Source organism: Centruroides sculpturatus, unplaced genomic scaffold (assembly GCF_000671375.1).
Source record: "Centruroides sculpturatus isolate CEXI.00-Female unplaced genomic scaffold, Cexi_2.0 scaffold387, whole genome shotgun sequence".
NCBI lineage: Eukaryota > Metazoa > Arthropoda > Arachnida > Scorpiones > Buthidae > Centruroides > Centruroides sculpturatus.
Window position 1 is genome coordinate 220,045 of NW_019384709.1, and position 22,849 is coordinate 242,893.

General features: G+C 32.7%; 3 protein-coding genes, 2 non-coding genes and 1 pseudogene across 6 annotated transcripts in view; 5 read left to right on the forward strand and 1 right to left on the reverse strand.

The window, feature by feature from the left end:
- The window catches only part of LOC111627754 (neurogenic locus notch homolog protein 1-like), a 22,819-nt gene extending 17,761 nt beyond the window's left edge, over positions 1-5,058 (reverse strand). Inside the window, exon 1 of the mRNA XM_023371385.1 lies at positions 4,765-5,058. Within this exon, the coding sequence (XP_023227153.1) occupies positions 4,765-5,058 (294 nt within the window). The remainder of the gene's footprint in view (positions 1-4,764) is intronic.
- A 2,400-nt stretch (positions 5,059-7,458) lies between these two features.
- LOC111627763 lies at positions 7,459-15,894 on the forward strand. Of its 2 annotated transcripts, none has more exons than XM_023371396.1 (3): positions 7,459-7,828; positions 10,456-10,579; positions 15,627-15,894. In XM_023371396.1, the coding sequence occupies exons 1-3, from the start codon at positions 7,535-7,537 to the stop codon at positions 15,884-15,886; spliced, it is 678 nt and encodes a 225-aa protein (XP_023227164.1). In that variant the 5' UTR covers positions 7,459-7,534; the 3' UTR covers positions 15,887-15,894. The 2 variants fall into 2 exon arrangements, with proteins under 2 accessions (XP_023227164.1, XP_023227165.1); XM_023371397.1 differs by having other exon boundaries at positions 15,645-15,894.
- A 321-nt stretch (positions 15,895-16,215) lies between these two features.
- On the forward strand, positions 16,216-16,288 carry Trnak-cuu. The gene has a single exon. It is a non-coding gene; the product is annotated as a tRNA-Lys (tRNA).
- Positions 16,289-16,943: 655 nt separating this feature from the next.
- On the forward strand, positions 16,944-18,734 carry LOC111627755 (the record flags this gene model as incomplete). The annotated part of the gene is made up of 1 exon (XM_023371386.1): positions 16,944-18,734. A coding segment is annotated over one exon (1,389 nt), but the record flags the coding sequence as incomplete, so codon positions are not given.
- Positions 18,735-19,916: 1,182 nt separating this feature from the next.
- Positions 19,917-22,849, forward strand: part of LOC111627756 — a 15,430-nt pseudogene continuing 12,497 nt past the window's right edge.
- Positions 22,766-22,838, forward strand: Trnak-cuu. Its single transcript has one exon. It is a non-coding gene; the product is annotated as a tRNA-Lys (tRNA).

A 22,849-nucleotide genomic window follows, 5' to 3' on the forward strand; every position in this document is an offset into this window, starting at 1 on the left:
TTTAAAAAACGTGAACATCACACAGATTAATATGTACCCCTAAGTCTCTGGAACGGAATACATGCACCAGTGAACCTACAACTACACGATTTATATTTTAAAAATAATTAAATTCGCTTAGCATTCAAAACTTGCAAATTTTGAAAAAAACAAATTTGCTGATTAAATGCAAACAACAGTTTAACTGAAGTAAAACGGGTTTTCCCCTTGCTATGGATGTCTGCCTAGTTCAGTTCAGCCACATTCCGCTGCAGTTCGACTTTATTATCAGTTCGAAATGAGGTGGTTCCATAATACCCGCAGTGTTCCATAATACCACCTTCTCCTCTAATAATAAACAACTTGATGTTAAATTAATTACAGTTGAAGTTCGTTAATTCAGTAACTATAGTAGTGCCGGATTATCGATAATGCCGGACTAATTGGGCATTTTTGAATTTGGCAAAATCCGATAAGTTATATGCGATGTGAACAAGTTGCAGACATTAGACCTAATGTGCATTTTGTACCTTTTTTTAAACTCTTTCCACCCTATGGACACTAAGAGGACCTCTTATAGCAATCCTATTATGGATTCGAAAGTAAATAAAAACATATAAGAATCTTATTAAACATGCAAAAACTTATTGCTCAAAATTAATGCACTGTATTTCCGCCTGCACCTATCCAAACAAATCCCTATTCTCGGAATACTAGCGTGCCAATAATGCCAATTATTATCGAACAATTCCGGATTATTTACTACTTTTCAGATTGTGTTGGATTACCAGACATTCCCTATTATCGAGCACCGGATTAACGAATTTCTGCTCAAATTCTCTTCATCTCATCGATAACATAAACCGATCAGATACATCTTTATATTAACTTTTAATTCTAAAAACAAAACTTTATTAAATTTCCAAAATTTGTAGGGGTTTTTTTTAATCTTTATATTTTTAAATCTCTTAGAAATGTGTTTTTTGCTACCTAATTAAACACTTTTATTTAACTTTGTATCATGTCCTAAAATCTTGCTACTCAATCCACCTCATCCACTTCTAATTAAGGTAGAAGGAAAAACTTCGAGAGCATACGCTACTTAACTCCGATTACAATGCATTTTAATGATGTTTTAGGAATGTTTTAGGATGATTTAGATGGCTCATCCCCTCCTCGATAAACAAATGTAGAATTTATGTATGTAAATGTATAATAGTCATTTGTGAGGTGCGATCATCCCCACTATACCATCGCAAATCTCAGTAGAAATGACCAATAAAAGAATTGTTTTTTTTTTTTTAATTTTTAATATAATAAATTATTTTAGAAATATTTTTGTTTTTATAAATGTCATCTGTATTTAAAAAATTAATAAAAAGAATATTGAAGACTTATCTTAAAGTTCTCCATTATAATTTGAATATTTCAAAAGTAATCCGTTTGCGTGCAAAGTTATAATTTCCTTCAATATTTAATCATTCGAAAAAGATATAACAAGATTTTCGATTAAAAAATCATAAAACAAGAATTTAATATTTTATGTAGGTCGTTCATTTAATAATTTTATAGCGTGAGTTTAGTAAGCCGAATTTTTTAAATAATAAAATATTTTTTAAGAAAAAAATATACAATGTTACTTTATAAAACACTTTTCAAACCTATTAATAAGTGTATTACATTGGAATTAATGCTGCTCCAATGTGTGCCTGGTCGAAACCCACGATGAACTTTATAAAAAGGCCTTCTTTAGTGTCCACAAGGAGAAAAGAATAAAAACAAAAACGTTTATACAGGCCCTTAATTAAGAAGGAATTTTAAAAGGGCGAGGGTTTTAATTAAAAACAATATTATTTTTACTTTTCCGGCTGTTATGTATGGCGATCGGCCAAAAAATAATCCACAAGATTATTACATTTTTGGGCTCAAGAAACGTCAAGAAATGAAAAAATTCGGGGGTAATTTCTGTATGTATGGATGTGTTGCGTGGGGGAGACGATTTAGTTCACTCTATTTGAAGCTTAATAACTCTTGTGATTTTTGTCGAAATTTTCTGAAATTCTGAAGGAGGTTTGTTTATTAAGAGGTTTGATTCTATTATATTTTGGTAATTAAATGTAAAGAGGGTGGGGAGATAAAAGAAATCGTGTGTATCTCCAGTAGGATCGGACGATTTTACTGGTTATTAGCATTACAATTTTTTTTTATAAACCCCATCCCTACCATCAAAATTAAGCTTTTTGCCATTTTATAATAATTAAACACATAAAAAAATTTTTAAAAATAAAATATGATAACAGATGGCTCCACTAAATGTTGCCAGGAAAGTTAAGCAACTCGTTGCTGGATTTTTACAATATAGATATACAGAATAACACAAAACAATATTACTACTGTAGAGAAGATTGTAAACAGTTGTTAATTAATTTAATTTGTTGCTTTTTTGTATTGTTTACTTCTTTCTAAATGAGGAGTGTTAAAAATCTCCGTGTTCTTTGCTTTGTCCTCGTATAATGTATTTCATCTTTTGCACTTTCATTTTTATCACTAAAGTAAAAGGCGAAATATAATTTACAAGTTCAACAATCTTTCAAAATTTCGTGACAATTTATTAGATTTACACTATCAGAAATGAAACAAGGGCGTATCCAGAGAAGTAAAATAGAACAATACAGTATAAGATTTATTTATATCCGCGATAAGTAAAAACTACAATTTAATTTCTTAATGTTTTGTATATATTAAATTTATTTATAAGTATTACGCATTGTAGTAAACGTGATTTTATATAAAAATCAGTTTAAGAAGTATTTTCCAGTCGATTTATTACCTCTTGTATTATTATTCTAAAACAAAGGCTAGCCTGACTATTGAAATTTATAAAGTTTATATTATTTTTATACCTTTAATGAATATGTGTATGCTATTAATCATTTAATTTCTCTGTCAGAAAAGCATAAAAATGCATCGTTTGCTTTTCTTATTTACAAATAATATTTCATTATTCAATACAGATCGAAATAAATATCATAAATTGAATTTGAAATTTTGTTTCATTCTTATTTTCATTTGTTCGTTTTGATTGATTGATCTGTATATTGCTTACAAAGTTCTAAGTAGTGCATAGACTAGGGATTCTCCAAACTTTTTTGACTGTCTACCCCTTCGCCTGCCTTTTATCGACCCCCTTCTTTTTTCCTACTAATACAATTAATAATAAGTATATAATTCTGGATCATCAGATTTATTTAATCCACTCTGCTTAATGTGCAAATTTACAACGTCCTGAACTGTCATATATAATTTAAATTGTAATAAAAATGCTCAGTACAAATAATAATACAAATGCAAATAAACGATATTAGTACATATATATTGTATATATTATACATCTACTAAATGCCATCTCTTTTCCGTGATATCTTATATTATATTCAGTTTAAATACTGAAATTTTCAAATTGTATACCTTTAAATTCCCACTGTCGTTCATTCTTCATTAATCTCCAGAACGGAGTTAGATAATCGGTAAGACTGTTGTTAACAGGAAAAGTATAGGAGCAAGACACTACTAAAATTGAGAGAATTGTGACGATTTTATTCATTATTAATATTATTTTTGCATCTAAAATGCATTGATAGCCTTTGATATATTTAATTCGGAGACATTCATTATAAACTTTGATTGAAAACTAAAAAAAATATAAGTAAGCATTTAAATAAAATTAAATGCTTTAAATATAGTTAAAATGCAAATCAGAAATACAATGTTAATATTGGACGCAATGTAAAGGAACTATGCTTCTCTGAAGGAAAGTCTATGTAAAACTGGATCTAAAGGGTAGAAATATGATGAAGCTTTATATGGCTAAATATAGCCCTATGGAATTTATATGGCTAAATATAGCTTTATATAGCCCTTTGTTAAAACACGACGAGCTAAAATATACTACATAGAGTGGCTGTTACCTTCGATACAGCGCACTTGGTAGCAACGATGGCTACTATCGACCGCCATTTTACTTTAAGTCAAAACATCGAAGTCTGTATCACGTGCTGGGTAGGACTGTAACTCTAGAATCTATTTTTCTNGTCATTTTTTTTTTTTTAATGGTTAATGAATATTTCCATGCAAAATATTTTTAGATTTAAAATTTAAATTTTGTTTTCGTGTTTTGTTCTCGTTAGTAATTCCTACTTGTTGTTTTTGCTCCCAGTTTGTACATTAATATTACCAATATGGTCTTGTTACACTCCTTTGCATTTAAATATGTTTTGTTAACATGTTTTAATTAGTAGTCAGGCAACAAGACTTCAACTTTTATTTTCTAATGTAGAATGTCATTTCTCGAAGAATTTTTTTTACGACAAAATGTTATATCACTTACAATATTGTCATTAATAATAGGGCTATGTTTTATACAAAAACTAGCATCAGCTTGTATTACTTTTCTATATTATTCTTTCTAAAAACTGAATGTATATTTAAATTATCGAAAAATTAATTGCTATATTAAATTGATAATCAGAAAACACGGGGCCGGAGGGCAGAACAGTTAAAGTGCTCTGAAGGACCCGGGATCGTAATTCGAATGGGTCGAAAAACCCAGAAATTTTTCGGAGATCCGTCCCTCGTCGCCCATAATAAGATGGGCATTTTATTATGGGCCGGGACGAAACCCCATAATAAGCTTTCTAAAAACTCCTCTTAGTAACTTTCAGGGAGGAAAGAGTAGTTTTTAAAAAATCCGAAAACACGAATTTATAATAATAAAATTCGGCTCACCTTTTTATGAAATAAGCCAAAATCAAGATCGTCTTCCAAGAAATTCAAATCTAATTTCTCCGATAAAAATTCACACAAACCACTTTCCGAATGGTAATTCACACCGAAACATTGGCTATTCACTAAACAATGCTTCAAACAGAAGAGTCTCGTACCGAATGTGGCGTTAGAAATGACGCAATTTTTGGCTCGTTTACCGGAAGCTACCAAAGTAAAATATTGTTGCTTGACCGAGAAAACAGATTTTGTTGGTGCAAAGAAGGAGATGATTAGTAGAAGGAAAATGGTACTCATAGTGTATGAATACAGATGCTGAAGCTAAATCTCCACGACGTGTCTTCTCTGTATTAAGTTTACAGAGGTTATCTTTTCGGAACGATGTGACACGCGAAACTTTCTCATTTACGAATTCTCCTCATACATTTAATCGCACACGCAAATTATTTAGGAAGAGACAAAGATCGATACAGAAATTATAATAATAAAATAAGATATTTAATAGTATTAGTCAAAGCCAGAATACCATATTTAAAATTACGTAATATATAAAATTCAATTTTTTCTTCCCTATCTTATATTGTTGAAACGTCTATATAAGAAAATTAAATACTTAGATAACAAGACCTGTATGTATATTTAATAAAATTAATTAATGTAGTAATTTTTATTCTTGGAATTACATTGTATTTTTAATTTAACTTTTTACAGCTAAAATATAATTCTATTGACTCAATTACTTCGTAATATTATATATTTCACTTCATAAAATTACATACCGGTATTTATTTATTTATTTTTTTGTTTTAATTATAATAGAAAGGACGAAACACTAACACTACTTTACAATGATTTACTTTACTAAGATTTATAAATCCTGAAGGCCTTTCTGTTATAAAAAATAATAATAATAACCAAAAGAAAGAATGAATCATACAGAACCATAAAATATAATTAAATATATACGGTTTAAAAAATCGTGCTAGATAAATCACCTTTGGAGCATATTTATCTGGCATATACAGGTATTTATGTTGAAAATAACTTGTGCCAGGGCAACCTTGTTTACATACGATTAAAAAAAAGAAAATTAAACTTAGATGTCCAAAACGATAAGATGTATAACTGGGTTATAGAGTACATAGTCTTCGTTTATTATAATCTATATAAAGTTTTAACAAGATATATTTATTTGCATGTAACTTATCTTATTCGAGTTAATTATATTGCCAGTATATTATTATGTTCATTGATAATATAATTAATATCCATAATTGTGTGTTCCTAACTTTAACACGTCTACCATTCTTCATTAATTCAATAACGTGTTAAAATAGATCATATATATTAATAAGAAATATATCGCTTATACTCTAGCTATAGCTTATAGATATAAATATGAAATAACATATAAAATATCTATGTAAAATGTTAGAGAATACTTCCAAAATTTAACTGAAAGAGCCTGAATTTTACATCTCATTGTTAAAAAATTCAGCACTAGTTGCGTAACTTTTCCGGCAAAAAAATTAAAATTGCGTAGGCTCCATCTGTTATAAAATTTTCTTTAAAAACATTTTATATTATTATTTATGATAAAATGGCAAAAATTTTTCATTTTGAGGGTAGAGATGAGTTTTATAAAATGTTGTAAATGCTAATAACAAGTGTAACCTTCATTTAGTCCGATGGTATACTATCACCTCTATCTCTCTCCAACCCCTTAATCTTTTACCACCAAAATTTAACAACATCGACGTCCCTAATACACAATCCTCCCTGCAAAATTTTAGAAATTTTCGACAAAAGGCACAGGAATTATTAAGTTTCAAAGTGAGTGAAAAAAGTCGTGCACACATACACTAACATCCATACAAAAACCCCAACTTTTTTTTTCAATTCTCAACAATTCAAGGTTTCCTGAATTCAAAAATTAAAAATGAGGTGGTCATTTTTTGTTATTCCATTTTTATATTCTTATACCCTTTGTTAAAGATGCTTTCGATTTTAGTAGTGTCTTGCCCCTGTACGTTAGTACAGGGTCAAGACACTACTAAAATCGAGAGCATTGTAACGGAAAATTGCAGCCTGGTATCGTGACATCGTCACAATAAATAATTGCTTATATTATACTATAAATATTATTGAAAGTATAAAAATAAATAAAATCAATTTATGTAATTTCAAATGTATAAAAGGTGACAAAAAGTAATAAACACAGAGCATCACATTAGAAGAAATATCCCTATAATTATGATTTCTTTCAACGCCCTCAATACTACTATCAATTATATTATAATCTATAATATAAGGAGATTAATCATTTAAAATTATCCGTTATTTATAACACATATTCATATTCTAGTACTGTAATAATAATATGGCCTGTATCTAATTTATAATTATATATATATATTTATTAAAATTTGACCGATAATTTTATAAATAATACGTTTAAATATTATCATTAAGATATAATTTTACAATATAAAAGTTAGTCAAAAACTGAGTTACAAGGATAACAAAATCTTTAAAAATATTATACTTGTATATAAGACCATACGTCAATTAGTTTATGAGAAAAATTCATAAAGTCGAGAACAGTTTTGTGTGTTTCATTTACAATTTATGGCAAAAGTTCTGATAAATAGCCCGTAGCGTTGTCTATTGCGTGACTGACGGTGGGAAGAAACACTGCTCTTAATAGACCTTGATTTTAAATACTTTAACAGAAACGCTGTTGCAATGCTACAGTCCTAACATTGCCACTAGCATGACTATATTATACTCCTGGACTGTACTATCGGTCTTGTTTGCTCCCTCGTTGTCGGTCTTTATGCTAGAAGATCAATTTACATTTATAATATCGGGAAAAAAGGCAAAAAACTGTACACTATCCACTTTTGTTGCTAAAACTAGGTTATTCTGCATGAAATATTGTCTTACCAATAAAGATTGTCATGGAATGAATTTCCAAAGGAACACTGGCAAATGCGAATTGTTATCGAAGGATTTGGATTTGGATTTATTGGATGACCAAGAAGATTTCGATCTATATCATCGAAAGGTATGATTAAAATATTTGTTTTATTTTTATGAAGATACGAACAAAAAATTTTAATTTGTTACAATATTTATTTGAATAAATATATATGCATACTAGATCCGTATTAAATTTTTGAGATTGCCTGCATGTGATACAGAATTTTTCATGTTAAATCAGTTAAGATCTGAACATTAGGCACGAAATTTATTTATAAATTAGGCCTACTATTAAATCTGTTTACTGTAACTCCTCGTAAACAGTTGGCTTTCATTTCGATACGGAGTTTTCCTTGTTAGTACTTATCAAATGTTGATTTGTTAATCATTCACCATTGTTCGCTACATCCTTTGAATTTATCACTGATAAATAAGTCTTGTTAACACACACCTATATATAAGCTGTATAATTTTCATTGCGTATATAAGTATAATAGTCTAATAATTAATTGTTTATTAAATTTTTTCTATTGGATTTATGTACCGACCAATCCAATATTCGAATCTTTTTGGCAGTAATGAATTAGTTAAAACTTTGGTTTTGTATTTTGGATCGTTATCTCGTTGAAAATCCATTCACAAAGTTTTTGACGAGTAACTCGAGATAACGTAACAATTTTCAAAATATCAAGATAGATAAAACGAGCTATAAATACGATTTACACAGTGTACTCCATTACTCGAGAAATTTCATAGAAACCAGGCTATGATAGATCTTCTTCCATACAGTGTAACATGGATAATATCTTGCATTTTCAGGATGAGGGGGTAAAAAGGTTGTCGCCAGGAATTTATTCTTTCATGTTAAGTTCACACTTTCACATGTAATGAATACGCGATGTATGTATCATATACGGCTACAAAAATTCTTGTAGGAAAATAGGGCCCACCTAAGGTATCTTGCATATTTTTAAGAAAACTGAACAATATTGTGAAAAGTTATTTTAATGGTGCAAACAGTGTACTTTAAGAAATAAAGTGCACCTGTCAAAACTTAGGTATTCCTCTCCATATTGTTTTAATTATAAAAAACAAAAAACATTACATTGAACTCCATTACCCAACCATGTGGGGTAATGGGAATCATTATATAAAAACATTGAAAAAAGACTGAAACGTTAGAAATGTTTGTTCAAAAACTAGAAAACTTAAGTTTTTGCATATGAATTATTAATTTTTTTATATATATATTGTTTTCAAAATAGTTTGTGTGTTTAGTGATAAGTTCAAGCACTCTAAATTAAAAACTTTAATCACTCAATACAATAATCACAAATGTAGCCTAATCATCTGGAGAATCTGTACCACAATTCTTTGTTTCAACCAAATTCTCCACAGATGATGCAGATATTATTAGTATTGCTTGCATCTATGTCATCGTCTTCATTGTCATTTGATTCTCGTTGAGCCCCATTTTATGTTTCCAACCTTGACACAAAGGGGATAAAGTGAAATCTTTTCTTCATTAATAGTTGAGGGAATAATTAGCATTAATATATTGATATATTATTGAAACAATAAGTTATATACTAGGGTACATACAGTCGAACAAATGATAGTGTTCCAATTAGAAGAAAGATGTAAAAAACTGTTTTTTTCTCACACAATCAAGCATGTGCACAGAACAACCACCATATTCAGAATTCGAAGTTGGCTCTGCAGCTGCTAGATGCAAGCATCTGTTGGAATTGAAAATTCTGAACCGTTTAGCCAAAAAACAGGTGGACTCTATTACCCTACTCTCCCTTACGTACTGTGAGACGATTAAAATTAAACTGATACATTGTAAATGTCAATTTAACCAAGATTCAGATTAATAACATGACCACATCAACAAATTACGAATAATTTTCGAAAAGTATTAAAAACAACCATTCTGTTACAGTTCACAACAGGGCTTTGGAGCGGAGCTGGAGCTGGAGCATGGAGCAGGTGGAACAATGGATTTTTACTCGGAGCAGGAGCGGATCCGGAGCACGGAAATTTGTAGTGCTCCACTGCTCCGATATATATATATTTATTTAATATTTGAAACGATGAGAATGGAAGTGGCATAAGTTATAATATTTACAAATGTTAAAAATACAATAATTGAACTAAAAAGAAAGGTGATCACAAGCACAGATTAATTTTATATCCATTCCGCATATGTCCCATGTGAAAGGTGGGAACCTCTCTCTCCAGTCTCCACTATCCCCTGACCAAGCTATTCCTTCCCCTTCATGACTCCCCAGTCTATTTATTAAAATCAATGAGGTTGTATGTTAATTTTTTAAATAATAAATTAGTTGTAAATAAACAAGTTTTTTATGTGTACTTATATACCAAAGACAAAATTAGTATAATTCCTATAAGAATATTTTAACCGGAGCATGGAGCGGAGCATGGAGCGGAGCTGGAGCAAATACTTTGATACCGGAGCGGAGCTGGAGCGGAGCAACTCAAAAAAATGGTCCCTCCAAAGCCCTGGTTCACAATTACGTTAATCCATTTCATGCAAACAGTTATAACTAAATGTGCATTTGTTTTTTTATAAATTTTTGTAATCAGTGTATCATTTATATTAATTTTACATATTATAAATGTAAAAATACTTATAGAACGAAGCATTGAAAAAGTTTTAAATTAGTTAATATTAAATTATATTTCCAGATTGGTTGCAAAGATTTACCTTGCAAACACGGTACTTGCGTTAACGGTCATGTAACACTGAATAATTTCAGAGCATACATCTGCAAGTGTCGCTGTGGATGGTGTGGACATGAATGCGATATTCGTAAGTTTTGAATTAATAATAATTCTTATTAACATTTATGTATTTGTATTCATATTTCTCTGTAGAAAAAATAGTATTAAAAATTATGAATTTGCATAAAATTAATTTATAGTGATGTATACATAGTATATCAAGATTCGAACGTAAGATTTGGCAAAAAACGTTATAAATCTAAAGAGATTTCGATAAATATTATAACATATAGGTTCTCCAGGTTGGAAGTTATGCGTGGGGCTAATAACCCCACCATATAAAAAATAGAATGGTTACGAAACAGTCACAAGAAAACAACCTGACAGCCTTTAAAGGGACTTTAAATCAACAATGGAACTGGAAAAAAAGACTGAACATAGAAACTTTGAATGTAAGAAGCCTTTATAGAGCAGCAACACTTAAGGAGGTAATAGGAGAACTACAGAGATATAAGATGGATATCACAGCCATCCAAGAAACACGGTGGGTGGGGGACGACATAATCACATCGGAGAACATGATGATCCTATATGGAGGAAGTACTAGACATGAACTAGGTATTGGTTTCATCATAGCTAAGCATAAATGGGACTCGATCTTGGCATTTAAATGCATTTCTGCGAGGATTTCTAAGCTCAGAATGAGAGGCCGATGGTTCAATATCACACTGGTCAACGCCCACGCTCCCACAGAAGTCAGCGACGGAGGAAACAAAGACGAATTCTTTGAGGAGCTGGAGAACACAAAGAGCACAATGGCAGGGTTCCAATGCATGACTAGTGATGCTTCTTGGGGACCTTAATGCTAAAATAGGCAAAGAGCGGTGCTTCCAACCCACCATAGGAAAGGAGAGCCTGCATGAGACAACCAATGATAATGGAGAGCGACTTATCAACTTAGCCAGCGCTAGAGATCTGATAATTCATAGTACTAATTTCCCTAGAAAAAACATCCACAAGCAAACATGGATATCCCCAGATGGAAAAACTAGGAACCAAATACAAGTAGACCCCCCTATAACGCTTAGATACGTTCCACGCTAACCGAAAATTACGTTGTAGGAATGATTAAATACATGAGCCAATCGCAGCCCGATAGGTGGGAACTTTACGGACTAAGGCTGTTCGAAAGGTTTTCTTCTATAAAATTAACCGATTCTAGACTAATTCGACTCAACATTTCCAAAACACGTATAATTTTTTGGGAGTAATCCGTATAAACTATGCTATAAACAAAAAATTATAGGATTACTTACCGAGTGTGTACCGTTCGACTACGCCCGTTGTTCAAAGCTTGTCTTCGTCGCGGAACAGCACACGAAACGGCGGCCGCGATTTCTAATAACGAATTTTTCGCAGAAAAATAACTTGACCTTTGGAGACATCATTAATATAAATAATTTTTATGGCCGTTGAATAAGAAGTGTTTCTTTCACAAGAAATGTATAAAATTAGTGCTGTATTAGACTTACGGTACCTAATTTACATACTGTGCAGACGATAATAAACTCAACTTACTAGCCTAAAATCTCCGTAGCGTGTTGCCAGGCGGCAGAAAGCATATATATAATTATAATAAAGTTACAATAAATTAAGTTAATATATAATTATATATACAGTACCTAATTTATATATAATTAATATATAATTATATGTACAGTACCTAATTTATATATAATTTATATATAATACTAAACAGACGATAGCAAACTCAATTTAGCCGCTCCATAGCCTGGCGCAGGGTCGGAGGAAAGTAGTTCGGCTGCTCATCCACTATTGGTCCAGACTCTATCAATCTTGTCGAAACGACGTTATAGGAGGTACGTTATACGAAAGTTGCTACAATTTTTTCGCTACGTTATAGGAATTGTCGTTATAGGAACGTACGTTATAGGGGGGTCGACTGTAATCATATACTCATTAACCGGAGATATCGTAATAGCATAAATACAAACGTAGTCTCAGAAGAGCAGAAGCAGGAACAAGATCACTTCCTGCTGAGAGCCAGAATGAAAGTGAAACTCCAAGTAATGACGAAGGACAAGCAAAACCATCGTTTTTCATACGATGTACAGTACATAAGCTCAAAGCTAATGACACCAGGCGACAATACCATGAAGAAATAGGAAAAGTTCTAGAATTGAATACGATAAAAAAGATGGAAATGGAAAGCAATGCGCACATCCATCTTAGAAATAGCCATAAAAACCTTACCTAAAGAACACAGACCAAGAAAACCGTGGTTTAATAGCATATGTGAAGAAGTGGTAAATCAAAGAAAAAAGAAAGCAAGAATGAATTGGCTGGACAATCCAGAAGACCTACATATCAGAAACCAATATGATGAGGCATGAAAACATTCTAATAAGACCAGACAGCAGAAAAGGAAATTTCTCATAGATTTGATTGAAGAAGCAGAGAATAATCATATGAAGCAGAAAATGAGAAATTTCTTCAGACATTAAGACTCTATACAACACATATCGACCAAAACCCCTGGTCATCAAAAAGGCATGTGGGAAGCTGTTAGCAAACGAACAGGAAGTTTCCAAAAGATGGAAATAATAGTTCCAGGATCTTTTGAACTGTCCAGACTCCACGATTCCTGCCACATTCCTACCAAAACACATTGTTAAACCAGAAGTTAAAGGTTCAGGTCATCATAAAAAATCTACATAATCACAAAGCTGCAGTGACTGACAATATCAAACACGAGCTCATCAAATATGCAGCTTGCAAAGACAATCCATAATCTGATTCTGGAATGGAAGGAAGCAGGCATAATCCCATCCATAAGAAAGGAAATAAAATGGAGTGTAAAAACTACAGAGATGCAGTTTTTACACTCCCTACTCCAGGATCCTGTTTTCTCTAGTTATGAGGAGATTGATTCTATACATGGAAGGAATCGTGGGTGAATATCAAACTGGTTTCCGAAAAAATAGAGCCACAACCGATCAAATCTTCGCATTAAGACAGGTTCTTGAGAACTGAGAATACAATGTCAACATATACCTGTTATTCATTGATTTTCAAAAAGCGTACGACAGCATTCACAGGCAATCAGTGTGGAAGGCCACGAAGAAGTTTGAGATACCAGACAAACTCTCCAGAATTGCGGAAATTTGCATGAATGAGGTGTGGTATACAGTAAAAACCAGGGCCACAAGGTCGGACAGCTTTCAGAGCAAAACAGGACTGAAACAGGGAGATGCCCTGTCTCATCTTCTCTTTAACATCGCTCTAGAAAAAGTTGTCAGAATGACCCAGGAGATAGCAATAAAAGGGAAAATGACTCAAGAGGCAAACTTTCACTACTGACATATGCGGATGACATTGTCATAATTGGAGCATCTCAAGGGGAGATGACAAGATTAACGTCAAAATTAGCAACAGCTGCCAAGAGCATGGGTCTGATCATCAATGAAGAGAAGACTAAATACATGGTTATTTCTAAAACGGGAGAATTCCACAAAGAACATCTACCGTAGACAATATGACATTCAGCACTACAGAATCCTTCAAGTACTTAGGGACTGACATAAGCAGAAACAATGACATCAAGAAGGAGATATGGACTCGCTTACTACAGGGAAACAAAATCTACTTCGGGCTCACAAACATACTAAAAAGCAGACTCCTTAGTAAAAGGACGAAGCTAACTGTATACGAGTCACTGATTAGACCTGTGATTCTGTATGGATGTGAAATATGGCCAATGACAAAGCAGGAGGAATTATTAATACAACTACAGAGATTCGAAAACAAAATACTAAGGAATATCTTCGGACCTGTGGAAGACTATGATCATAGTCAATGGAGAACCAATATGGAAAAAAAGAACAAACCAAGAACTGAAGACAATCTACGGCAATCCCATGATTACACATTACATTACATTAAAATAGTAGAGAGGTTGTCTGTATGTGCACAGACTTTACCTGTAAGAAATTAGAAGTGATGAAATTGAAATTAGAAGAGGAAGTGACAGTAAGTAGGGAGGAATAGAAAATAGGAAAAGATTGAAGGGAAGTGTCGGATCTTTGAGCGTCTGCATCATAATTGTTGAACAAGTAAAAATACAGTGACAAGACAAAATATGATTACACATGGTTACATGGTTAGCTATGATTACACAGGTAATTAAAGCCAGAAGATTACAGTGGCTAGGCCATGTCGTAAGGCTTCCTATAATGGCAACAGATTCACCAGGGCATCACTATGAGAGGAAAGGGAAGTGGCCAAGAGGCCGTCCCAGAAAAGATGGATAGATGGAGTCACTGAAGATCTTCAAGACCTCAGAATCGAAGATTGGCAGAGGCAGACTATAGCCTATAGACCGAACGAGATGGAGAAAGATTGTGACTGCGGCTAAGGACCTCAAAGACCCACAATGCCAGAAGAAGAAGATGTATACATAGTTACTCTCGATAACTCTCGTTAAGTCAAATTTTATTTTCACTCAGATTTAATTCCCATAAAGCATTTTGTGTCTGTTAGAAAAAATTTTGAGAGAAATAAAAATCTAGAAATAAAGTGAATTTATTTCATGTCTATATGATATTATGTACTTTCTGCGGCATTTTCAAGAAATTGCATTAAAACCACATTAAAATCAACTACTTAATTACAGAAGGAACACTTGAAGAACAAAGTTACTTGAGAAGTTGTCGCGTCCGAAGCCACGACACAAAAGTACAGTTTAAAGAATTTCACGTCTAAAATAACGATTTTATTCTTAAATGCAACAAATTTTCTGTACTGCTGAATACAAATCGACAAAAATTGGATCAATTTATTTGACTCAATAAGTAAAATTATTTCAGTTTTTATTAAATAAATAATAACAGAACAATTAAATAACACAGAATAACCGTTTATAAGAATGTTTAGTTTTTAGTTGACCAATAGTTTTAATTTGTATATTGGAATTATTTATAAGTAACTTTAAAAATAAAAGTTAAGTCTTCAAGATTAATTTTTTATCATTAGATTAATCGCATTTTTAAGCGTTAACATCTTAATATAATTTACATGTATATATAAACTTATATAGGCTATATTTTTTACTGCAGTAAACTTTAATGTCGTAGAGAACGTCTGCATAGAAAACTACAATGCCGGATATAAAAAAGTAAACAATGTTAGAGAATGTATGATATTTTGTACCGACGTATCAAATTGTTTATCCGCCGATTACTTCGTGGAATCAAATGAATGTTGGTTGAATTCAGTAAACGACGAATTGATACCCTATACTGAAAAATGTAATGAAATATACAATATGAATGTAATGTATTTGTCACCCAATTGTTCCTGTTCGGATCCAAAGTAATTAGCTAATTTTGTAATTTTTCGCATTAATAAAATTTCCTGGAACTTGTCTCCCAGCTTTGAATATTACTGTACAGTACTTTATCTAATGCAAAAAAATTCGGGAGTAATTTCTGTATGTATGGATGTTAATGTGTGTATGGAAGGCACGATTCTGTTCACCCCGTTTGAAGCTTAACAATTCCTGTACTTTTTGTTAAAAATTTATGAAATTTTCCAGGAAGGTTTGTTTAGTCACGTTCATGTTCACGTCAAGTTCACGTTGTCTATAGAGTCACGTTGTCACTCTATAGACAACGTGAAGTAGTCTATAGAGAAAAAATCCTTTAAGCCTGGCTAGCTCAGTCGGTAGAGCATGAGACTCTTAATCTCAGGGTCGTGGGTTCGAGCCCCACGTCGGGCGATCAAATATTTTATTTTGTGGCCTAACGTCCAGGAAGTTAATTGTACTGTACAGTACTGTACATTAGATAAACAAGTATCTGAAATATAGCAGTAACAATATAGAACGCACAGAGCATAAAATTCATTTGTTCCCGAGATAAAGAAAGACATCATCAGTTTTTCCCCTTTCTCCAACGTATCAAATTTTATTTAAAAAATGATCAAGATTTTTTTCTTAACGTTTCTCTAAGTTCAAATAAATAAGGTAAAAATCTTAAAAAGCGCAGTGGCCAAATAATAGAAAAGTAAAGCCAAGGAAAAACATGCGACTATAGTCTATTTATCCTAACTTGGCAGCTACTGTAAACAAACTAAGACACACCTCTCTTTGTTTATTGGTTTAAACCCATGTCCATCAATTAAAAATCGTATTGCATCTCATTCGTCCGCAGAAAATAGTTCTTCGTTATTTATAAAATCATTAATGAAATGCTATTCACTTAGCAATGATTATAAATGTTATTATTTCATATTTGTTAAGTTGTTATTTTAATAAATATTTGCACATTCTGAATCATTAGAAATAAACTTTTTCCGGTCATGCGCACTATAATGTTTTTGTTTCTTTTTCCATTCATTGCAATAACTACCGTTATTTCAAATTGTGTTGTTGAATTACAAAAATGGAAAACTTGAATGTAAATACGATTAAACATCGGCAAGGAAAATCGCTGAGGAGCTCGGATAAACAAATAGTATTAAATTTGTTTAATTCTTTAACTGAAACGAATCCAGAAGTCTGCGTGAAGGATTTAGTGAAAATGGTAGCACAGACAACAGGGATATCAGAACGGAGCATTTACAGAATTCGTAAAGAATATTTTACTAATGGTAAAGTAATAACTCCTTCGAAAACCCGTAAGCGTACTCAACTCGTTGACAAATATGACGAATTCACAAAATGTGCCATTAGAGGTAAAGTACACAATTTTTATTTTTTAAACGAATTACCTACTGTAGATAAGGTATTACAGGCTGTTAATGACGATCCAGATTTACCAGACTTTACTCGATCTACGATATATAATTTGTTAAAATTACTTAATTTTAAATATACGAACCGAAACAGAAATAGTAGATTAATTGAAAGAGACGATATCATTTTATGGCGAAGACAATATCTACGAAAAATAAGAGAAATGCGTTCTTTAGGCCGTAAAATTTACTATTTGGACGAAACATGGATTAATGCGGGCCATACCAAGAATAAAGTATGGAAGGATTGTTCAATTACGTCTTATCGCGAAGCTTTTATGTCTGGACGATCTACTGGATTGAAAAATCCTTCTGGAAAGGGGAAACGAATAGTTGTTGTTCATATAGGCAGCAATACAGGTTTTCTGAATGGTGGTCTGTATGAATTTGAATCAAAGTCGACAAAAGATTACCATGAAGAAATGGATAGCAATAATTTCAAAAAATGGTTTGAAAAAATATTATCAAAATTAGAAAGTAATGCTGTTGTTGTCATGGACAATGCTCCATATCACTCAGCTAAAATTGAGAAGATTCCAAATTGTAGTTGGAAAAAAGCTGACATAATTTCTTGGTTGGAAAAAAATAGGGTTCGTCATAACGACAAAATGTTGAAAATAGAACTTTTGGATATTGTTAAAAAAATAAAACATAAATACGATAAATATATTATTGACGAAATGGCCAAAGAAATAGGTATCGACGTGTTACGTTTACCTCCGTATCATTGTAATTTAAATCCTATTGAATTGATATGGGCAGATATGAAAGGTTACATCGCACGTCACAACACAACATTCAAACTGTCGGATGTGCGAATTTTAATGAATGAAGCTATCGAACAAATAAATGAAGAACGATGGAGAAAATGTATTGAACATATAGAAAAAGAAGAACAACGAATGTGGGAACTTGATGAGATTTCAGAAACTGTTGTAGAAAAACTGATTATTCAGTCTAACACAAGTAGTGACGAAAGCGATATAAATGATTACTTTGAGCAACTATGTTCTGATACAGATGATTAATAAGGTAAGTTTACACTATAATTATTTTAAAAAATTTTTATTTATATAAATATAACATAGATAAATTCATACATGTTTTCTGTAAGTCTTAATAATATATATTTAATAATAATTTTTGACAAACTATATTTAAACGATGGAAATAATTTAAACGGCTACGTAAAAATGTTAAAGTAAGCTATAATAACTTTTCTAAGTATTGTATTATCTCGGTAATTTTTAAATTGTTGTGACAACTTTGACCTACTTTAACACGTGCAGAGAAAGGGGCTTAACTGGTCAAAACGTGTCGAGCCACTTCCGATTGTGATTTGACCAATGAAAATCTTCGGCGGATTAATACGACAGAATCTTTGTTTACAGTAGCTGCCAAGTTAGGATAAATAGACTATAAATATCCATATGGCACAACGCACTGATTGGTCGGCTGAATGACGTCAACCTACTGGAAATGTTGATGACCGAGGAATCATTTCCAGCATGTACAACATTTCCAGTAGGTTAAATGACGTAGGTTCCTCGACAACATTTCCAGTAGGTTGACTTCATTCAACCTAAACTGGAAATGTTGTCGAGGGGGTAGACAGATACAGGGGGTCATATGTATCTCCAGTAGGGTCGAACTGACGATTTTACTCGTTATTAGCATTTACAATTTTTTTATAAAACCCATCCCTATCCTCAAAATTAAGCTTTTTGCCATTTATTAATAGTTAAAAATATAGTTTTTTAAATAAAATATCATAACAGATGGCTCGGAGAAATGTTACGGAGAAAGTTAAGCTCGTTGATGCACTTTTTATATTTCCATCGGTAGCTGTTATTCAGAGGTTATAGAATACAGTACTGCATCAATACAAAGCGTCCCATGGTCGAAGGTAGTGTAAGGTTATATATCTCAATCACTTTTACGATCTTTTGTGGAATGTTTTACTCGATCCCAGGAAGAGGCAAGTGCCCCGTTTGCCCTCTCTGAGGATGCTCGTATATGTATGGTTTGTCTCATATTAAAGTTAACTGATAGCAAGTAACAGAAACAAATCGCTTTGTAATACATATTATCGTTTTAAATCTTAAGTATAAGAAAAACAGCGTACAGTAGATCCCCCTATAACGCTTAGATACGTTCCACTTTATAAGAATTTTACGTTGTAGGAATCCTTAAATACATGAGCCAATCACAGCCCGATACGTGTGAAGTTTACGGACTAAGGCTGTTTGAAAGGTTTTCTTCTATAAAATTAATCGATTCTAGACTAATTCGACTCAACATTTCCAAAACACGTATAATTTTTTGGGAATAATCCGTATAAACTAGACCAGACAGCAGAAAAGGAAATTTCTCATAGATTTGATTGAAGAAGCAGAGAATAATCATATTCTGTAGAAAAAATAGTATTAAAAATTATGAATTTGCATAAAATTAATTTATAGTGATGTATACATAGTATATCAAGATTCGAACGTAAGATTTGGCAAAAAACGTTATAAATCTAAAGAGATTTCGATAAATATTATAACATATAGGTTCTCCAGGTTGGAAGTTATGCGTGGGGCTAATAACCCCACCATATAAAAAATAGAATGGTTACGAAACAGTCACAAGAAAACAACCTGACAGCCTTTAAAGGGACTTTAAATCAACAATGGAACTGGAAAAAAAGACTGAACATAGAAACTTTGAATGTAAGAAGCCTTTATAGAGCAGCAACACTTAAGGAGGTAATAGGAGAACTACAGAGATATAAGATGGATATCACAGCCATCCAAGAAACACGGTGGGTGGGGGACGACATAATCACATCGGAGAACATGATGATCCTATATGGAGGAAGTACTAGACATGAACTAGGTATTGGTTTCATCATAGCTAAGCATAAATGGGACTCGATCTTGGCATTTAAATGCATTTCTGCGAGGATTTCTAAGCTCAGAATGAGAGGCCGATGGTTCAATATCACACTGGTCAACGCCCACGCTCCCACAGAAGTCAGCGACGGAGGAAACAAAGACGAATTCTTTGAGGAGCTGGAGAACACAAAGAGCACAATGGCAGGGTTCCAATGCATGACTAGTGATGCTTCTTGGGGACCTTAATGCTAAAATAGGCAAAGAGCGGTGTTTCCAACCCACCATAGGAAAGGAGAGCCTGCATGAGACAACCAATGATAATGGAGAGCGACTTATCAACTTAGCCAGCGCTAGAGATCTGATAATTCATAGTACTAATTTCCCTAGAAAAAACATCCACAAGCAAACATGGATATCCCCAGATGGAAAAACTAGGAACCAAATACAAGTAGACCCCCCTATAACGCTTAGATACGTTCCACGCTAACCGAAAATTACGTTGTAGGAATGATTAAATACATGAGCCAATCGCAGCCCGATAGGTGGGAACTTTACGGACTAAGGCTGTTCGAAAGGTTTTCTTCTATAAAATTAACCGATTCTAGACTAATTCGACTCAACATTTCCAAAATACGTATAATTTTTTGGGAATAATCTGTATAAACTATGCTATAAACAAAAAATTATAGGATTACTTACCGAGTGTGTACCGTTCGACTACGCCGTTGCTTAAANATTGTTATTAATTTTAATTCCTTCCATGATTTACTGATGCTGTCAACAGCATCCTTGATGTTATAAATATGTACATAAAACACTCACAGACAAGTCTAAACCAGCCGCTTTATGAGCACACACTGAATAACGCTCGTAAACAAGAGAAAATAGAAAAGTGTGTGCATCGAGATTGCGCTTGCCCAAGATTGGCAACATGTAGATATATCGACATCGAAAAAAAGTTTTTTTTTGCCGTTATAGCGAAACATTTTAGGCCGTAAATCGAAAACGTGCCTTAATTGAAGAGGGCCGTTATAGCGAAATGCCGTATAAAGAGCGGCCGTATAGCGAGGTATGGGTGTATACATATTATATATATATAAATACAGACGATAGCAAACTCAATTTACCCGCCTAAACTTTCCGTAGCATGGCGCTGGACGGCGGAAAGTAGTTCGGCTGCTCATCCACTATTGGTCCAGATTCGACCAATCTAAATCTTGTCGCGACACGAGTCGGCGATGACGTTTTACGAGTCCTTTTATACGAATACTGCCGCAATTTTTTTGCTATGTTATAGGAATTTCCGTTATAGGAACCCACGTTATAGGGGGTCGACTGTATTCGCTTACAGATCCACCTCGTCTAATGCGAAAGTAAAAAGTAAATTTATAAAGTTAATACATTAATAAATATTAATTAATAACAAAATATAAGCACGTCTAGTAGCAATAATAAACAAAAATTCTTGCATACTACTGTATTTAGCATTTAATTTCTTCTGATCTAAAGGGAAAGTGCATCTGAACAGTATTTAGACCAATGTTTTTCAACCTTTTTCATTGAGTGGCACACCTAATTGAAAAATAACAAATCGTGACACCCTTGACCAGCAGCGGATGTAGAATCTGAATAAAGGGGGACTAATGGACCAGATGAATTTTTTGTGAAAACGAATATTACGCGCAACGCAAAAGTGTTTCTACGTGTTCAAAATCAAAATTTAAGTTCATTGAATTTTGTCGAAATACCTACATGTAAAATAATAGTCTCGCTATTGTTTTTTAAATATAGTTTTATTATCAAATATATCATCATTTTATATTATCATTTTATTGATAAACAATTTTTGTTACGTTTTTTATACTATTTTGATGCATATATGAAATAAATATTTCATTATTTTTTTCTCATATTTTTCATATCAATTTAAAAAATTAAAATTAAAAAAATGATAAAAAATTGTTTATTTGTCATCATTGCTTTTGAATACTGTACTATGAAAATACTGTAATATGCACCTACTTTGTGATTGAAACCACACGCTTTTCAAAGTACAATGTGACGCTTTTTAAAACATATACAAGACACAAGTGTCCACGTCGTTCTCTGGTGGTTGGCCTGGTACTGGGACTGGGAACATGAAGGCCAAGCAATGTGATTTGGGCGAACTCGTGACAAGTCGTGCGTACACGTAGCGTAGAACATTACATTAACATGCGATTAGTCATAGTTTCTTTGCTTACTAGATATCTCGTAGCAAAATAGACAATGAGTTATCTTGAACTACATTTAGTAAATTTCCAAGAAAATGCCTAAAGGCTCTAAACTTTGCGACACCCCAATCGTGGCGCCGTGGCACCCTAAGGTGCCGCGGCACCCCGGTTGAAAAACACTGATCTAGACTGTCTTAAGAAATCAATAATTTATCTATTCTAAACATTGTAAACATTATTTTTAGTTTGATATATCGGTTATCGGTACAGCACTAGACGTCATAATAAACGTAATCTAAAGATTAAAATATACGTAATTAATGAATATTATCCAACGTGAAGTAGTCTATAGAGAAGAAAATCCTTTAAGCCTAGCTAGCTCAGTCGGTAGAGCATGAGACTCTTAATCTCAGGGTCGTGGGTTCGAGCCCCACGTTGGGCGCTTTCATTTTT